The 19438-nt window shown below is 41.1% G+C and overlaps 1 protein-coding gene across 1 annotated transcript in view; it reads left to right on the forward strand.

Annotated features, from left to right (window-relative positions):
* Positions 1-19438, forward strand: part of SORCS2 (sortilin related VPS10 domain containing receptor 2) — an 844346-nt gene that overhangs the window by 725453 nt on the left and 99455 nt on the right. The window contains 1 exon segment of the mRNA XM_032789791.2: positions 10459-10638. Within this exon segment, the coding sequence (XP_032645682.2) occupies positions 10459-10638 (180 nt within the window).

Below are 19438 nucleotides of genomic sequence, written 5' to 3' on the forward strand. Positions count from 1 at the left end.
CATGTAGGCGGGGGGTCGCTCGGAGTGAAAAATGGCAGAATGTAAAACTGCAGAGCCAAAGGCTGCAGTATCTCTTGACTGTTGAACCAGAGCATAATGCGAAGCAAGGGTATGACCGAGGACCATGGAGCTACGCGATAGATCTCGTGGGTAGGTACACGAGTTAGCAAGGCGGCAGATGAAGCCTGAGCCCTGTAGAACGCATGGTGATGTGGCTTGGGGAAATGTGAGCCAAATCATACAAGTGCGGGTGCATGTTATCACCCAAGATGAGATCCACTGAGAGGAAACAGGTAGGCTCTTCCTTCAGACTGCTACTGGCCGACGAGAGTTGGGGCGTGTTACAAAATGGTTTTGTCCGCTCAACATAAAAGCGAACGCTCTACAGATGTCCAGGGAGTGCAACTGTTGTCCCCGTCACGTTGAGTGTGAGTACATGAAGGCCGAAACCACCTTAGGGGAGGAAAGCCGGGTGTGGATGTAACTGCACCTTGTCTTTGTAAACATAAAGTATGGTGGAACCACCATAGAACCCTGAGCGCGAAGACTCGTCTGGCCGATGTAATGGCTATGAGGAAAGCTGTCTTCCAAGACAGGTATAGCAGCGAGCAGGTCGCTAAAGGTCGAATGGAGGAGACATAAGTCTGGTTAAACCCAGGTTGAGGTCCAGGTTTGGGCTAAGGCTTGGGAATCACCTAACTGGAATGGATATGAGCAAGCACTCGAAGAAGAAAAGACGGTTACTCACCTTTGTAACTGTTGTTCTTCGAGATGTGTTGCTCATATCCATTCCACACCCGCCCTCCTTCCCCACTGTCGGAGTAGCTGGCAAGAAGGAACTGAGGAGCGGTTGGGTCGGCAGGGGTATATATCAGGCTCCATAGTGGCGCCACTCCAGGGGGTGACCTGCCGGCCCACCGAGTGTTGCAAGGGTAAAAGTTTCTCTGACGAACATGCACGCGGCGTGCGCACACCTACTGGAATGGATATGAGCAACACATCTCGAAGAACAACAGTTACAAAGGTGAGTAACCGTCTTTTTTCCAGCTTTAACAGTGCGGGCTAGGAATTCACTTCATTTTTAAAGGCAAGCTGAGTTTGTCACCTAATCACATGAAGTAAAAACAAGAAATATTGCTAGACTTGCAATAAAATCACGAGAGTTTGCAACATTGGTTCAATTTTGACTGCATGGTTGGATTACATTGTCATGGTGTGCATGTACGTGGTGTTTGCACTTCACACTGTAATTTCTCCCTGCTCTTTTAGTTGAAAGCAGACTGCAACTATCAATTATCGTTTGTGCCAATGCTTTCTGGCCAGTACTATTGCCTTTCTTTCTTTCTTGGCTTGGGCATGGCTGGGTATTGTGTCTTGGATGACAAGGTTTGCTGAGCTGCAGCAAAGGAAATTGAGGTGACTGTGACAATAGCAGCTATTCCAACATTTGCCCTCTTCCTTGAATGCCATTCTCCATTTCACCATTCTGTTAACACACACTGCCTGCATAGTACAACATAGGCTTACTCTGTGACCTTGATCACCCTCCACTCTGCCCTCAGGTTTTTCTTGCTGAAAAATGGGTGTAATGATATCGACTTATCACAGAGGTGTTGAGAGATTTAATCATCATTATAAACCAGAATGCAGGTATTGATTTAAAAATATATTATACTGAGGTATCAAGTACTGAATATGCATAAGAGTAGTTTAAAAAACAACAACAAAACAACCTCTCCCCCTTTGCCTTCTGTACCAGATCTGATTTTTAGATAGGGGCTTGTGCATTTTTCCATGGTAGGAAGCCAGGTTTAACTAGTATTGAAGATGATCCATGATTTTCTTCTGTCTTAACTCTATACAAATGTTATCAGTGAAGTTCCTTACTACCACTGAAAGCAGAAGACTTTTGAAAAAGGTCCACAGAGGTACCTCACTTTAGTATCTCACTATAGGCAGAAAGTAAAGAATTAATAGAGCACTGTGGTCATTTGTTAGGAAATTGTAGAGATTAGATTTCTGCTATATGAATCTGGAAAAGGTCTTGCACATATTCCTTGGTGGATGTTTATTGTTCACTGAAGGAACACACACAATTGTATAGAAATGACATACACGTCAATTTCATTCAAATGATTTAATGCACCCAGTTATGAGAGCTGCTAAGAACTTCCTGACAGGTGCTGAACATTGTTAGCATACATTGACGTCCATGAAAACTGATGGCACTTTGAAAGACTGGGCCCAGTATATTGTAAATGTAACCACTTCCTGCGTTACTTCCAGCTCTGTGCTAATTTGAGTGTTTGCTTTTTCTGGTGTAGCTGTCAGATACAGGAAAAGGAGTCTAGCTCAGAAGTCACCACATGGGGTCAGGAATGGCATAATTGCATAGCTGTCAGGTTTGCTACACCCCATGTTTAATCATTGCATGTTTAGCCTGGCGAGCCTTTGATCACTAGAAGGATTTTGTAAGGAGTTCTGTGTTAATTCTGATTCAGCACCCTAATGCCAATCACCTGTGCAAGTGTACAAGATTAAACACCATCAATCTGAAATTCACCTTTCTGTCTGCAAATTTTATCCTCTATACTCAAAAGTAATACCTAAAATCACTCTGAAAGAAGTTACAGTGCTTATGCTTAAAACATTCCTTTCATTTTGAAAGATATTGCTCTTTCCACTGGTATTCCCCATTTTAAGTAAGTGGAACATTTCTCAAACCATTAGAATCTTTCAAAATGGAAGAAAGTTTTGTGTTTTTTTAAAGTGCAACCATTTGTTTACTCTGTGCATTTTCCAGCATGTTTTGGCCAGTTTTACTATGAGGAACTAGGTTACACTCCAAACATATCCCTGGTCCTGTAGAGCTGCCCACTGTCCAGTCCCATTGATTTCAGTGTGAACACAGGGAATATGAGGTTTCGCCTGATATTATGGTAGAGTCATGAATAGAGCTGAATAGATTTTTTGACTGAAACTCTTTATCACCAAAAAATTAAGATTCAGGTTAACTGAAACATTTTGTGAATTTGTATAGATTTTGCCAAATTGTTTTGGCGGGAGGGGCAGAAAAAAATCAAAATGTTTCCTTATGACATTTTTGAAACAAAGCACTTAAATTTCTCTGTTCAAAATAACATTTTGTTTCAAAATTTACTTCAGTTTTATATTAAAAAATATAAAAGTTTCTTTAAAAAAATCAAAACAAAATGTATAGTGTCTGGGCAAACAAAATATTTCATTCTACACAAAATGATCACTGAAAGTTTTGATTTTTTTTTTCAGTCAACCCAAAATATTTTTTTTTTCAGTTTTTAGATCTGCTAAGTGAAGTGAAAAATCACACAGCTCTAGTCATGAGTGAGAGGGTTGATGATGAAGGGGAGGGTATGACAGGATTATCTGGCACAACATAGCACACAAGAGTGGGGTTTGAGAAAACAAGGGTTGAGATGTAGACAGAGAGGTCTTATAAGTGATGAGGATGAGCCTGAACTATATTACTATTATTTAGTGTGTGCTCAGTGTTGTACAAAGCACATAGGGAGACGTCGTCCCTGCCTCAGAGAGCTTACAACCTAAAGAAGTAAAATAAAGCAGAGGCAATGCAGTGAGGTGACCTGGATGATCTTTCCTGACATGGGTTACCTTTGGGAGAAGAAGAGAGCTTTGAGGAGTAATTTCAGGGAAGGAGGGGATGGCACGTGGCATAGTGAATGGGGCATTCCAGGCATGAGGTCACGTGAAAGAAGGCGTGAGGATGATCGCAGGAGAAGGAGCTGAACAGAGTGTGAGGTGGGATTGAATGATGGAACAAAGGTTACAAGTACTAATGAGAGCAGAAGTGAAAATGATATGCAAGATAGGAAGCCAGTGGAGAAATTCCATTAGAGGGGATGACATGGTTGGAGAAGCAAGCAGGGAAGATCATTTTAGCTGCAAGGAAGATCAGTTCTGCCACAGGGGGGCCAAATGTGCAACTCTATCATTTAAATATGGAAATGAAAGTACTAGCGGTCAAATGTTACATGAGCACAGAAAATGTGCTAGAGTACATCAAAACCTGACTTGAGACAGTAGGAGGATTCCAGGTTCTTGAGGACTTTTAAAGTCAGTGGAATGGCCCTGAGCCATGAAATCAAATAAATAATGTGCAGGTAGGAAGGTTAATGGCAAATTAAGAGAGCAGCATGGCTTTGAATAGCCTGCAGAAGGGAAGAATGAATGCGTAGCTTACAGAATCTACTGAGATCACAGCGTGACATAGTGTGGCTGCAGGCAATGAATTAAATATAGCAATAAAAATTGCCTTCTTTGGAACAAGATATTTTCTCTCACACAGAATATCTTACCAATTAAACCTTTTCCTACAGACAGGAAGTCCTGCCTAGCAACATTTGCTAAGGGCCCAGTCTTGCAAAGTGCTAAATGTCCCCTGTGAAGTGCTGAGCACCCATTATAGTCAATTGGAACTGAGAGTGCTTAGCACCTTACAAAACTGGGCCCTAAGTCTGTTAGCTTTTATCCTTGATGACCATTTCTCCAGTTTAGCTCTAATAGTGAAAGATAGTAATATGAGCAAGGAAAGGGAACAGGAGAGGGGATGATTTGTAACTTCCTTTTAGCTTGGTTTGCACAACTCATGTACCGTTCAGAAGTTTAAAATACGTTTTAGAACCAGGTACAGAATTTGCATCTTTCCTTACTTCAGTTAATTTCCTCAGAGTTATATCAGCAAGATTTGGCCAGATGATGTTTCCCAGGACTGTTGGAAGGCAGCATAACCAAGTAATGGGGTTGTAAACGCTTGGGGAAATATATTGAAATAGACAATGGTGAAAAGGTATCAGTAATCCTGAACCGAAAAATAAAAATCTGCAGTGTAAAACCTGAATGGAACAGACTATGCCTAGGGGTGAAAGGCAGATTTGGTTACCCTCTGTTTCATAGATTCATAGACTCTAGGACTAGAAGGGACCTCGAGAGGTCATCGAATCGAGTCCCCTGCCCTTATGGCAGGACCAAATACTGTCTAGACCATCCCTGATAGACATTTATCTAACCTACTCTTAAATATCTCCAGAGATGGAGATTCCACAACCTCCACTAGCAGTTTATTCCAATGTTTAATCACCCTGACAGTTAGGAACTTTTTCCTGATGTCCAATCTAAACTCCCTTGCTGCAGTTTAAGCCCATGCTTCTTGTTCCATCCTTAGAGGCTAAGATGAACCAGTTTTCTCCCTCCTCCTGATGACACCCTTTTAGATACTGAAAACTGCTATCATGCTCTTCTCAGTCTTCTCTTTTCTTAAACTAAACAAACCCAATTCTTTCAGCCTTCCTTCATAAGTTCATGTTCTCTAACCTTTAATCATTCTTACTGCTCTTCTCTGGACCCTCTCCAATTTTTCCACATCTTTCTTGAAAATGTTGGTGCCCAGAACTGCGACACAATACTCCAGCTGAGACCTGACCAGCGCAGAGTAGAGCAGAAGAATGACTTATCGTGTCTTGCTCACAACACCTGTTAATGCATCCAGAATCACGTTTGCTTTTTTTGCAACAGCATAAACACTGTTGGACTCATATTTAGCTTATGGTCCACTATAACCCTAGATCCCTTTGCCATACTCCTTCCTAGACAGTTCTCTTCCCATTCATGTATTGTGTGAAATGATTGTTCTTCCTAAGTGGAGCACTTTGCATTTTGTCTTTTCATTAAACTTCTCGTTGTTTACCTCAGACCATTTCTCGATTTGTACCAGATCATTTGATTATTTGATCCTATCTCCAAAGCAGTTGGCATCCCTCCAGTTTGGTATCAATCTGCAAACTTAATAAGCTGTACTTTCTATGCCAATATCTAAAGTCGTTAATTGAAGATATTGGAACAGGAGCCAGTCCAAACAGACCCCTGTGGAACCCCCACTTCATTATACTTTGTGCAGGATTTGGGAACCGATTAATAACTCTCTCTGAGTACAGTTATCCAGCAGTTATGCACCCACCTTATAGTAGGCCCATCTAAGTTGTATTGCCTAGTTATCGATAAAGATATCATGCGAGACCATATTCAAATTGCCCCTACTAAGTTAGGTTATACCAATTCACCACTTCTCCCTTATGCTAACAAGACTCGATTATCCTATCGAAGGAAAGCTACCAGATTAGTTTGACATTGATTGTGTTCTTTTACAAATCCATGCTGGCTATTCCCTAATCTACTTCCAACTTCAAGTGTTGCAGATGATTTTCTTAATTACTTGCTTCCATTATCTTCCCTGGCACAGAAGTATAAACTAACTGGTCTGTGTTTCTGGGTTGTTTCATTCCTGCTTTTGTAGATGGGCGACTATCGTTTGCCGTTTTCAGTCTTCTGAATCTCTCCTGTCTCTCATGATTTTCCAAGATAATCAACTAGAAGCTCAGATACTCCTACTGTTAGCTCCTTGAGTATTCTAGGGATGCATTTCATCAGCCCTGGTGACTTGCAGCATACTAAACTTTTCGTAAGAGATTTTTGACATTGTTCTTTTGTTATTTCTTCTTCTAAATCTACCCCCTTCCATTGCATTCACTATGTTAGACATCCTCAGACTTCTCAGTGAAGCTGAAACAAAGAAGTCATTATGCATCTCTGCCATTTCCAGTTTCCTTACTGTTTCTCATTCCTCAACTGAGCAGTTGCTTACCCTGTCTTGGTCTCCTCTTGCTTCTAATGTATTTTATAAAAGTCTTCTTGTTTCCCTTTATTTCCCATAGCAATTTGAGCTCATTTTTGTGCCTTTGCCTTTTCTATCCTGCCTGCATATCCTGGGTGTTTGCCTATATTCAACTTTGTAATCTAGACCTAGTTTCCATTTTTATATGACCTTTTTATTTTTAGATTCATGCAAATCTCATGGTAAGCCAAGTAGTCTTTGCCACATTTTCTAACTTCTACCCATCGGAATTAGCTTGCTTTTGTCCTTAATAGTGGCCCTTCAAAACTGCCAACTCTCCTCAGTTGTTTTTCCCCTCAGTCTTGATTCGCATGGAACCTTACCTGATCAGCTCTTTGGCTAACCAAAATCCGCCTTCCTGAAGTCCATTGTCTTCTTTTGTGCACTCCTTCTTACCTTCCTTATTTAATTGCAACTTATGATTTCTGATGATCACTTTATGCAAGCTACCTTCCACTTTCAATTCTCACACAAGTTCCTCCTATTGTTAAAACCAATCTAGAACAGCGCAAGTCCCCCCAGTAGCCTTTTTTCAACCTTCTGAAATAAAAAGTTGTCTGCAATGCAGTCCAGGAACTTATTGGATAGTCTGTGCCCCGCGGTGTTATTTTCCCAATATATATCTGGATAGTTGAAGTCCCTGATCACCACCAGATCTTGGGCTTTGGATGATTTTGTTAGTTGTTTAAAAAAAACCTCATCCACCTCTTCCACCTGGTTAGGTGCCCTGTAGTAGACCCCTAGCATGACATCACCCTTGCTTTTTACCCCTTTAGCCTAACCCAGAGTCTCTCAACACTTCCGTCTCCTATGTCCATCTCCACCTCAATCCAAGTGTGTACATTTTTAATATACAAGGCAACACCTCCTCCCTTTTTCCCCTGTCTATGCTTCCTGAGCAAGCAGTACCCATCCACACCAACATTCCAATCATGTGTATTATCCCACCAAGTTTTGACGATGCCAACAATGTCATAGTTGTACTTATTTATTGGCACTTCCAGTTCTTCCTGCTTATTACCCATACTTCTCACATTTGTATACAGGCATCTAAGATCCTGATTTGATCTTGCCTCCCAGTTTTTCCCTGACCCTCCTTTCTCTCTGCCATTATAGCCCACGCTCCCTCCTATTTCCAACCCATCTCCCAGCATTCTGATTCTTTCCAGACACATAAAAAGTTGCATCTGACATCTTGAACAGGATGAGTACACACTCCACTTTCTTACTTTTCCACTTTCTTACTATTGATAGTTGCAATTGGAAGAGAAGGGTTAGTGAAACATATTAATTAGTATAAGCTCCTCCAGTCTGGCCTTCTTGCCTTCCAGCTGTCCCCTGCTAGTCTGTCCAAAAATCCTACGTTAAAGTCATCATCTTCTCTCACTATTCCAATCATGTGAACTCCTCCTGAGCTTCCATTGACGTCCCATCTCCTAACACATAAAATTAAAATGCCTTATCTTGAGACACAAAATTGTATCTATTTTTGCATCCACCTACTTTGCTTTCACACACCTCTTCCCAATCCTCTTTCCTTTTCTCCTTAGTGTTGGATTCTTCTCTTATTTACATCAGTGCAAATCAGGAGTAACTTCATGGATGTCAGTACAGCTGCATCAGGGTAAAACTGATGTAAGTGAGATGAGAATCAGATTAGCCACATCTCCCATTCTCAGCTTTGTTCCCCCTGTGTCTGGTACCAGTCTCACAGTTTATCTGAAAATTACTTTATCTTTTCTCCTTTAAATTCATGTATAAACTCCACATCGCTAAGTAATCCCTCCCCCCCCACATTCTGATCAATAGTAACACTCAGGGGCACCCTCTTTTGCACTGTTGTTCTATGTTTCATCCTGCATTTGCTTTTCTCACGTTATTTAGATTCTAATCACTTGGGGCAAGAAGCATGTCTTATCTGTGTTCTGTAAAGTATTGTGTATGTTTATGACATGTTATAGGCATTTTACTATAATAATCCTCTTAAAACATCTGCTGAGGGGTTGCTAATAGCTATGATAACAATTTAAGGGAGTTTTATAACTTTTCACTAATGGATACCCTTTCATACTCTTTATTCCTATACTCTTTAGTAATTTATTTCTCCTCCCCTTCCATCCCTGTTAATTGGATTGGTAGCATAATTATTCTAGGACTGTGTCAGAGAAGGCAAATATGATGATTGTCATGGGTTATGGTGAACTACTAGATGTTGCATACGCATCCTCTTGCTTATTTATGAATAGTGCTGGCAATTTATTAGACAGTAGAGTTCCATTAGTGGGATTCTAAAAAAAAAAAAAAATCTGCTTCTGATTCAATACAAAATTTTAATTGCAGGGCTTTGGAGAATGGCTTTGAGATCAACTACATGTGAGAGATTTTATCTACAACAGAGAACTTTCCCACAGGTTCATTTGTTTTGGCGGATGTATCAATGACGTTTTTAAAATAATTCGGAGTGGCGAATTTGATTCAATGAGACATTGAGATTAACTTCTTTTATATACAAAAATGTTTTTATCTAGCTTTTCATTATGTGTACCTTCCAAAGAGGAGCTTGCTATGCAGTGTAATCATTCCTGTATATAGTCACCTCTTCTTCTGCACCTAGTCAACTCTTGTTACTTCTATATAAAGAAATAGAAATGTAATAAAGGTGCTTGTTACATATTTACTCAGAAGTCATTCCCTCTGCCACCTATCTATTTGTGGAAGCTGTTCTCTGAATTCCTTCTAGTTTGTCAGTATTTCTCCATTAATAAGGTGACCAGAACTGAATACAATATGCCCGGTGTTATTGCAACCAAGTTCGTAGAAAGGGGTAATAATCTCTCTCCCCGGATATGATGCTTCTGTGTATGCAGCCCAAAATTGCATTGGCCTTTTTGCTGCTATATCCTATTGCAAACACGGGTCCAATTTTCTGTCCGCTGTTGCTGTCTATTTCAGCACTGCTACTTCCTAATTTCTTCCTCTGATTGAATGTTTGTGTATTGGACTATTTTCCCCAAGAGATATTAGCCTGCATTTTTCCCTACAGAGGATGGAGAGAGGAAACAGGGAGTCCAGCAAAGAGGCTATTGCAATAATCCAAGCATGACATTATTGAGGAATTAATTCAGAATGTTGTTGTTGTTATTTAATATTATTACAATAACACTCAGTGGCCCTGCTGCACTCAGTGTTCTTCAAATACATAGAAAGACATGGTCTCTGCCACAAAGAGTTTGTTACTAATTCTCTAGGTCCCTTTGTAATATATCTCTGTCCTAACTGGTGGTTGCCTCTCATCTTCAGGAGATTTCATGGACTTTTGTTTGTCTTGTGAAAGTAATTCACATTCTTTGTCCCCTCAGTCTTAGGCATCTCTGCTGCAAATGTGAATATTGGTAGAGGTTTTGTGATGTTGAAACCTGTTGATTAGTCATTGGTTTAAGAACTCCAGCCCATTTCCAATAAGAAACAAAAGCACCTTCTTCAGGCATTAATAAGTGGTTTGGATTCCAAATTCTAGGTGAAAATTCCCATAATCTGAGAGAGATAGGATATAGTAGCTTTCCTAGTACCTAGGCTGAGAGAGCTCATAGTCGGGGATCTTTAAGGTGTATCTCTTTTCTCTGGCACTCGACTCTCATGACCAGTTTGTTTTTTGTTAGGTAGGCAAGTTGGTATCTTTTTTTTTAATTGCCAATTATGATAAATCTTGTATCTTATTTCTTTTTCTGCAGGATTTACAGATTATCAGTACAGATGAAAACCAAGTATTTGTGGCTGTTCAAGAATGGTACCAGACAGACACGTACAACCTGTACCAATCTGACCCACAGGGTGTATACTACTCCATTTTACTAGAGAATGTCAGGAGCACTAAGCAGCCAGAAGAGAATGTCCTGATAGATATTCTGGAGGTAGGGTGCTGTGCAGATATTAGAACTTTTGTTGCTTTCTGTCTCTTCCATTGTCTCTCCTACATTATGTTTTCATCAGCTCTAATTATGAATGTAATTAATTTGATAGTGATAACATTCTCCCCAGTTTTCTAGAGTGATGAGAAGGGAGTACTGTATTACTCTAATTCTCCCTGTCTCTCCTCTTCCTCCTAAAGTGTTGGTTGTTTTATAAATACACAGTTTCTTAAGTTTCCAAGGACGTGCAGGAACAAGTTTAGTATTTTTCATTTTCTTAAAATATGGGGTCTGGTGTTATTTCAAGTACTGAAGAGTCAAGTAGTAAGATTCAGTTAGCACTAGTTTATTGTGGAAGAAGGAATATAAACAGCTATGAAACTGCCTTATGTAACCAAATTTAGCTTCTAGGCAACACAGCAATACCCTTTTTGCCTTATATTTTTTTTACAATTTGTCAGCATTTCAGATGCTAGCTGCTTTGTCTGAGAAGCCAATGAATATAATTATCAGATACTATGTAAGTCCATTCATTGAGCTTTGCTTACATACTTTTTTTTTTAAAACCAGGAAGCCTTTTAGCCAATAGGGTCTCAGAAAATAGCAGTTGTATGAGCCTAGTACTGGGTCTTTACAAGTTGACCTAGACAAATGAAGAGCCAACAACATTAGATTGAGTCAGACCACAAATCCTTTTGCTTTCTGTAGGCATTTTTTCTTGAGAGGCACTGCTATGAGAGGAGCCATCCTTGCAAATACTCAACTCTGTATTTTAAACCTGCTGCAGTTGGCTAAAGAAAAAACAGAAAAATAGAAGTTTAGGAAAAAATTGCAATCAGTTCTCTTGTTCAGAAGGATGATGACAACACTTGAATTTAATAGTCTGCTTCGTCTGCAGCTTTAAAAAATATTCTTACTAAATGCACCAGGCTTCTTTGTAAAGGAGTCACAATATTCGTTAGCCTGGCATGTATGCAGGGGCGGCTCCAGGCATCAGCATGCCAAGCACGTGCTTGGGGCGGCAAGCCACTAGGGGCGCTCTGCCAGTCGCCGCGAGGGCCTGCGGGAAGTCCGCCGAAGCCGCGGGACCAGCGGATCCTCCACAGGCAAACCGCTGAAGGCAACCTGCCTGCCGTGCTTGGGGCGACAAAATACCTAGAGCCACCCCTGCACGTATGGTTAAGAAGTAGTTAAATGAGTCTCTCTAGTATTGTAATTGGAGGGGGGAAATGATGGCATGCTCCAAACTTTTCTAATCTCCTCCACCTTTATATAACTCCCTCTCTTTCAACAGACAAGGAGGTGTGATATAATTCCCACCCTCCCATTTCAAACATTGATTACCGAAGGGGGGTTCTGTGGGGAACGGAGGGTATGGAAAAAGGCCACCTTCTTCCTCTTGTGTAATCAGAGTCCTATATGCTGATTTTAATGACAAAATATGTTTTTGCTGCTTTTTGCTCCTGTTAGCTTGGCAGAGCCAGCACAGCTAAGAGGAAGGAAGCTGGGTTCTCTTCTCCTCTGACATCTTCTAGAGCATGGGTTCTCAATCGGAGGTCACAAAGAGGTGTTAAGGGGTCACAACCACTCCGCTGTTCCCTTATTACTAAGGAACTGCCAGTATAGAAAAGGCTTGGGACTACTGGTCTTGAGTATTGTTTACTAAAGTCCTTTCAGTTTCACCTGTGCAAGCCCACTGAGGTTCAGGGAGTTGCAAAAGTGTCACTGAGGGCAATATCTGTCCTGTGGAACCTCTATTATTGGTGGTGTGCAAAAAGAAGAGATCCTAGATTATTTGCAAATTCCAGATTTAGTCTGTAGAGCTGGCTTTAAAAATTACTTATAACGGTACATGTTTAATAAGGAATGATTGAGAGACAGTAAACATGGAATCTTACAATGCCATTTTTACGTAGCCAATTTGCAGAGAAGAGCTGCACTGCACATGGAAAAATTTCTCTGCCTACAAGTAGAAAGTTTAAAACTTGCAGATCTTTTCTGCTACATGGTGAAATACAGTTAGTGCTTGTTTTCTTTACTAGACTGTGATGAGCAAGTAATATTTACAAGAGTTCTTTTGTTTTGACTTATTTACACTGTACAAAGTAGTTAATAAAAATAAGGCTGCTACTGTGTTTCGGGATTGCAGGATGGTTGTCAGTTTGGGGTTTTGTTTCTGACTTGGGATATCTTGCAGTGTGTTTCAGTAGAAGTGTCTTGGAAAAAAATCTTCAACTCCAAACACAGACAACTGTCAATAGATTAAGAATTTCTCTTTCAACTAATGTATAATTCTGCATGAAATTTGCAAGTTTGTCTTCCACTGGCCTCATTTCATCCTTTACATGTGCATCTGCTTTATAGTCTTTTCGAGATTTTCACCTGTCTGCATTCATTTTCCTTTATATCCTTTATCTCTTTTGTACAGAACATCTTTTCTGCTTTTGTTGCACATGTGCACAGAGACTAACCTCTAAAATGTATGTTTAAAAGAAAGAAAAGCAGGGAGCAGCAATTCAAAGTCAGTATGGTCTTGAAATACTGTACCAAGTGCTGTAAAAATGAACCAGCCACAAACTTAACATAGAGATCATTGCAAAATAAGCATGTTGATATCATGTTTCATGACATGAGTGGAAACACTCATGAATAAATGTCACAGAAGTGGACATTTAATTTACAGCATACTCATATTGTGCTAGCAATTGCTTATTTAATACCCCAAGCTGCAGGCCTTACTCAAACATTTATTCCTCAATCATGTGACTTAGACCCATTGATTTTAGTTGAGTGTTTGTAATATTTGCACAGTTGTCCATTATGTGGTCACTACACACACTATATGTTGTAAATTCTGAGGGGCCCTCTGTATGCTCTCTCTTCATAGTAAAATGGCACAGGAAAGTTCTGCAATAGTTACTACAGAACAGATCTGTGGTAGTTAGTATGTATCATACTATCTAGTCATAAGGAGAAAATGACTGTCGAACAATAGGGGCTGTTGGCTGCTGAGTGCTGTTGAAAATGTGCTTCTTCATTTAGATGCCTGAACAGGAGCTGAATTCTTTTGAAAACATGGTCATTTATTTAGGTGCCTCTATGGGAGCTGCTAAGCACTGACCTCTTGAAAACCAGGCTTTTTATGATTCCCACAGGGCGGCAAAAATCGTAGAGCCGGTCCTGGACTCCCATCACCAAACTATCTGAGCACTTCACAATCTTTTTATGTATGTATCCTCACAACAGGCCTGCTAGGAAAGGAAGGACAAATATCCTCATTTTACAGATGTGGAACTGAGACAGAGAGAGAGACTGAGTGAATGGCCTCTAGCAGGTGTGTAGCAAAGCAAGTCTCACATCTGCCAAGTCTCACACTAGCATCTTAGCCCTGGGTGATCTTTCCTCTCTGTGAGCTTTGGATCAATCCTGTATATATTATCACCGTGCAAATCCTCAGTAATAAAATAATAATTAGTATCAAATCTATACCATGCTAACAGGTCTACTGTCCCATACGTCTGCAGGCAAAGCTGTCATTAATGTTAATATCAAAAAGAGTTTGGATGAGGGAAAAATATACTCTTAAATATTGCAGATTGAGAGAGATGAAAGAGTATGCAGAATAACAATCTCAGTGAAAACTAGCCATTCCTGATCATACCGAGAGCTGATGACACTTATTCAAGTACAAAGCTGTAATAAATCCTCAGATTATGTTAAGCATCCACATGGCTGCTAAAGAGAGGGAGAGAACATTTTGGCCTGAATTCAGGGAATGGCATTTAATCTGGCAAAGTGTTTTTCTTTTTAATGAAAACGCTAAAGAATGTGATCCCAATATCACAGAGTAAGCTCTGGGTTTTAAAAGTCTCACTTGCGTCACACAGAAACTCTCCTTGCTTTTCTTCTTGTTCCTTTAGCACATCTCTGCCCCTCCATACACCCTACTCCCCCAGAAGTAACATTCTGGTCCTGTTCTACTTCCATTAGATTCTGGGCCATGTGATTCCTCCGAGCAGGATCTGAGAGCATAGATACCAGAAAGGATCATTATGATCATCTGGTCTAATTTCCTATGTACCACAGGCCATAGAACTTCGCCAAAATAAGTCCTAGAGCAGATCTTTTAGAGAAACATCCAATCTTGATTTAAAAATTGTCAGTGAGGAAGAATCCCGACCCTTGATAAATTGTTCAAGAAGCTAATTATTCTCACTTTAAAATGTACACTTTATTTCCAGTCTGTTTGTCTAGCTTCAGCTTCCAGCCATTGGATCGTGTTATACTTTTTATACTAATGCTTATTATTAAATATTTGTTCCCCACATGGATACATAATCAAGTCACCCCTTAATCTTTTCTTTCTTAAGCTAAATAGATTGAGCTCTTTGAGTTTACTCCTAATACATTTAAAAACTCCTTGTTATCCTCAATTCTGATGACCATAGATTTCTCCTTGTGTCCCTTGGCTTCCCCTAGCAATGTTATGCAATTCCTGATTTCTGATTTATATTCATTACTATCACCTTCCCCTTTCTTTTGTTTGTTATATATCGTTTTTTGTTTTTTCCACAACTGCCTTTGCTTCCCTGCTAAATCAACTTGTGTTTTTCAACCAGTATGGCCTTCTCTCCTGATTGTGTCAGAAATCAGTGGTTCAGGAGCCAGATTAACAATCAGCATTACCCAAAAGAGCCACAGTAGTTTGCTGCACATCGATTTCTTTCTTTCTTTTAATATGAATTTTTATTGGAAAAATTTTATAGACATTTTAAAAGAACAAAAGACAAATATAAAACCAAAGAATTTCAATGAGCATAGCTCTATTCATAGCTTGCCCCATCGTCTTTAATTATAGTACCCAATCATCCTCACTTCCTATTGAAGGCTACAGCGCATAATAACTAAACTAAACAAATATCTAGGGCTGGCCCTGAACTGGAGTAAAATAGCATAGCTGTATTCATTTGGCTGGCTTTCAGTCTTCATTTATATTATTCTTCCGTTCATATTTTAATCTATACACTGTCTTTGCTGGGTTTTTTATTACTGTAAATTTAAGAATAAATGGTTACTTTATCATTCAAAATAGCAGTGCATTCTGCTGTTATTGTGCAAATGATATTAGTATTTTTAGCATAGCTGTTACATTGAACAGGCTAAAATAAACAGCTATGTTATCTTGAGGGCTGCTATTGGTTTTATTTGCATCTGCAACAGCTATAACAATATTAGAAAGGATAGAAGGACAGTATGGAGAAAGTAACCATGGCAAAAAAATGAAGACTGGCCATTGCCTGCGGGAGGTCCACTGGAACCGCGGGACCAGTGGGCCCTCTGCAGGCACGCCTGTGGGAGGTCCACCGGAGCCACCTGCCACCCTCCTGGCGGCCAGCATGGCACCTCCCGTGGCATGCCACCCCAAGCACGCACTTGGCGTGCTGGGGCCTGGAGCCGCCCCTGTGATCAATGCAGTGATGTTGTTTATTATTTGAATGCTGACAATGTGCCTACGTACTATACAGATAATGATACTGACAAGTTCCTGCCATGAGGAGTTCACAATATAAGGGTCTATACCACAAAATCTTACTACTAATTGTAGCGTTTAGTATGGTGAGTAGGCCAAGAAACTTCTCACGTAAAATCTACAAAAGCGATTTAAAAAAAAAATCCAGGTGCTATTTAAAAGTGATGGTGAAGTCCCAAACTAAAACCCTACAAAAAAGTTGTGCAAGAAAAATATCTCAAAACCAAAATAAATATAACAAGAAAATAATGAAAGAAAACCTGGTGCCAGGTCCTCCGCTCAATGGAGCATCACTGTTTTATACCAACAGGAGATCTGGCACATGGAGTAGTGAAACAAAAATAAATAGAAGCAATAAAAAATATTGTACAGCAAAACTAAGGAATCATTTTAACTAACTACTGAAAATGTCATTGGGACTTCTAATGGTAGTAACCTAATAAGTTTTTGGATGATCAGGCCCTAAAATTGGTGATCTGCGAAAATTCTTTTGAACCTTTCTCTGATAAGTGATAAGTGAAAATTGGTGCCTCAATCCAAAGGATTGTAGTACCTTCCACTACATTAATGAACTTCATTCATAGAAGTAGTTTCATAGACTTCAGTGGCAGTATTCATATAAAGTTACACACTTGCCTAAACGTCTTAGAGTGGTTCATATTTTAAGAACTAAAGAAATATGGTCAGAAATCGTAATAGTAGTGTGCAGTAAGACAGCACATATGTAATTGTAGACATTGCATTAGGTTTCTCAATGTTCTAAGTACCAGTATGCTACAGAAACTAAGGCCTAGTCTATACTAAGAAGTTAGGTCAACGCAAGCCACTGTGTGTCAACCTAGTTGTGCACGTGTCTACATTTAAATTTATTTCCTCCCAATGTCAGCATCCTATTATGATGACGCAGTAATGACACCTCTCCAATCAGTGTTGAGAAATGGGCAATGTACCGAGGCCAGTGCAACGCGGGTGTAGACACTGCATTACCTATGTTGACTAGGGTTGCCAGATGTCCTGTGGTGTTGACCAGAATGCCTGGTCAAAAAGGGACTCTGGCAGCTCTGGTCAGCAGCTCTGACTGGGCCACTAAAAGTCCAGCTGGTGGCGCAGAAGAGCTCAAGCACCTGCCTGACCTGGCTCTGCGCAGCTTCCGGAAGCAGCAACATGTCCCTGGGGCCCGTAGGCACAGGGGGCCACCAGGGAGGCTCCATATGCTGCCACCACCCTGAGCACCGACTCCGCAGTTCCCTTTGACCTGCAGGTGAGGGCAGTGCGTGGAGTCACTTGCTGCCTCTGCGCCTAGGAGCCAGAGAGGGGACATGTTGCTGTTTCTGGGAGTTGTTTGAGGTAAGTGCCACTCAGAGCCTGCACGCCCCCTCCCATGCCCAACCCCCTGCCCCAGGCTGAAACCCTCTTCCACACCCAAACTCCCTCCCAGAGCCCACACCCTGGCCCTAATTGTCCATCTTGCTGAGCACACCTAGCAACTCCCCATTGCTTTGTGCAACTGCCCAGATCCCTATGCCAGCTCCAGACATGTTCCAGCCTGGAATAGACAGGGTATATTGGATCTCATGGACCTGTGGGGAGAAGAGCCTGTGCAGACGTAACTGTAGACCAGCCATAGATATGGACACCTACAAGCAGATTGAACAGCGAGTGCAAGTGAAGGAGTGAAGGAGTACTACAGGAACCAGCAGCGATGCTGCGTGAAAGCGATGAAACTGCAGTAGGCATATCTGAAGGCCAGAGAGATCAATCCAGTGCCAAGCTGCTGACTTGCCACTTTTACAAAGATCTGCATGCCAAGGAGCCCGAGTCAAAGGTTCTTGGCATGGACAGTGAGGAGGAAGAGAAGGAGAAGGAAAATGGAAAACATGTGGCCAGGGCATACAGCTATGCTGTGAGCCAGGATCTATTTGAGATTCCACCGCAGTCCATCCATCCTGGAAAATAAGCACAGACGAGCCCAGTGCAGGGGAAGGAGACTTGAGTAATCATGTAAATATAGTTCCCATTACAATGATGTGCTAATGGCATCTCCAACTTAACAAGACAAAGCTATTGACTTTTCATTCATTTACTCATACTAGAAGAGGTACCAGTACAACAGAGAGAGGTAGAGTTGTTATCTGCTTTTCATTCCCCTGTAGAGTTAGGCCATGAGGAACACTTTGTTTATGTACATAAGGATGCCCCTTGAATCCTCCTGAGAGATCTTGATGCAACTTCCCTAGAGGTACACTGCAGTCCTCTCCCAAAGATTTCTAGGAATGACAGCCTTATTTCTTCCTCTGCAGTGGGACACTTTCCAAAGCCAGTTGGCGATAACTTCGGCAGGCAACATTGCAGTAAACAGACAAGTGGCATAGAGGTCTGAGCAGCCTCAGAACACCAGCAGCAGCTGTGCTTTTTGTACCTTTGTCACCCTCAAAAGGGAGATAACAGCTAAACTCACCACCTCTTGTGGGAAATGGTGCCAGTATTCAATACCATTTCTTTGTACTTATAGTTTCATGCAACTGAATAATTCCCTCACCCCTGGCGGGCCATACTCACCATGGCTGGTGCTGTGACTGGTGCTGTGCCTATGCATGCCAAAGCAGAATTGTCAGTAAGCATGTCTTGTGTAAAACTTCAGGGGACCAAGGAAAGGGAGATTTGAATCTTAACATTCTCTGTCCATTGAGACTATATTGACAATGGTACATCTTTGTGTTTTATCTGTTGCTGATGCTGTTATGGCCTTGAGGGGTTTCCCCTCCACACCTGTGGAATGCCTGAGCCAGATAAGCAAGAGAAAGAAAAGGACTTGGGATGACATATTCAGCAAGATCCTTCAAGGAAGTGCTTCATCAGACCATGAGCGGAGGGCCTGGAGGTGAATATTGCAGATTATACGAAGAATGGCCCAGGAGTCCCAGCAGGAAAAGGAGAGGGAGATGCACCAGGACATAATGGGACTTCTCCAGCAGCAAACACAGATGCACAGACTGTTGTGGACCTACAGGTTCAACAATCATGGGCTAGCTTCCCTTCGCAGTCCATGGAGAACTCCATTATAGCACCTTCCTAGCACCCTTCTCAACATTCCATGAAGCATCAGTGGCTGCATCATACCCCATCCACTCCACACAGGGGGACATTAAGGACAACCAGAGCTTCACATGCACTGACCTGTGAGAACCATGGTTGTTATATGTGTAGCTGAAATCAACATGAATGTTCTTTCCCCTTCTTAAGCTCCATACATTTATTATATTTGTAATGTAT

Source organism: Chelonoidis abingdonii, chromosome 5 (genome assembly GCF_003597395.2).
Source record: "Chelonoidis abingdonii isolate Lonesome George chromosome 5, CheloAbing_2.0, whole genome shotgun sequence".
NCBI classification, from domain to species: domain Eukaryota; kingdom Metazoa; phylum Chordata; order Testudines; family Testudinidae; genus Chelonoidis; species Chelonoidis abingdonii.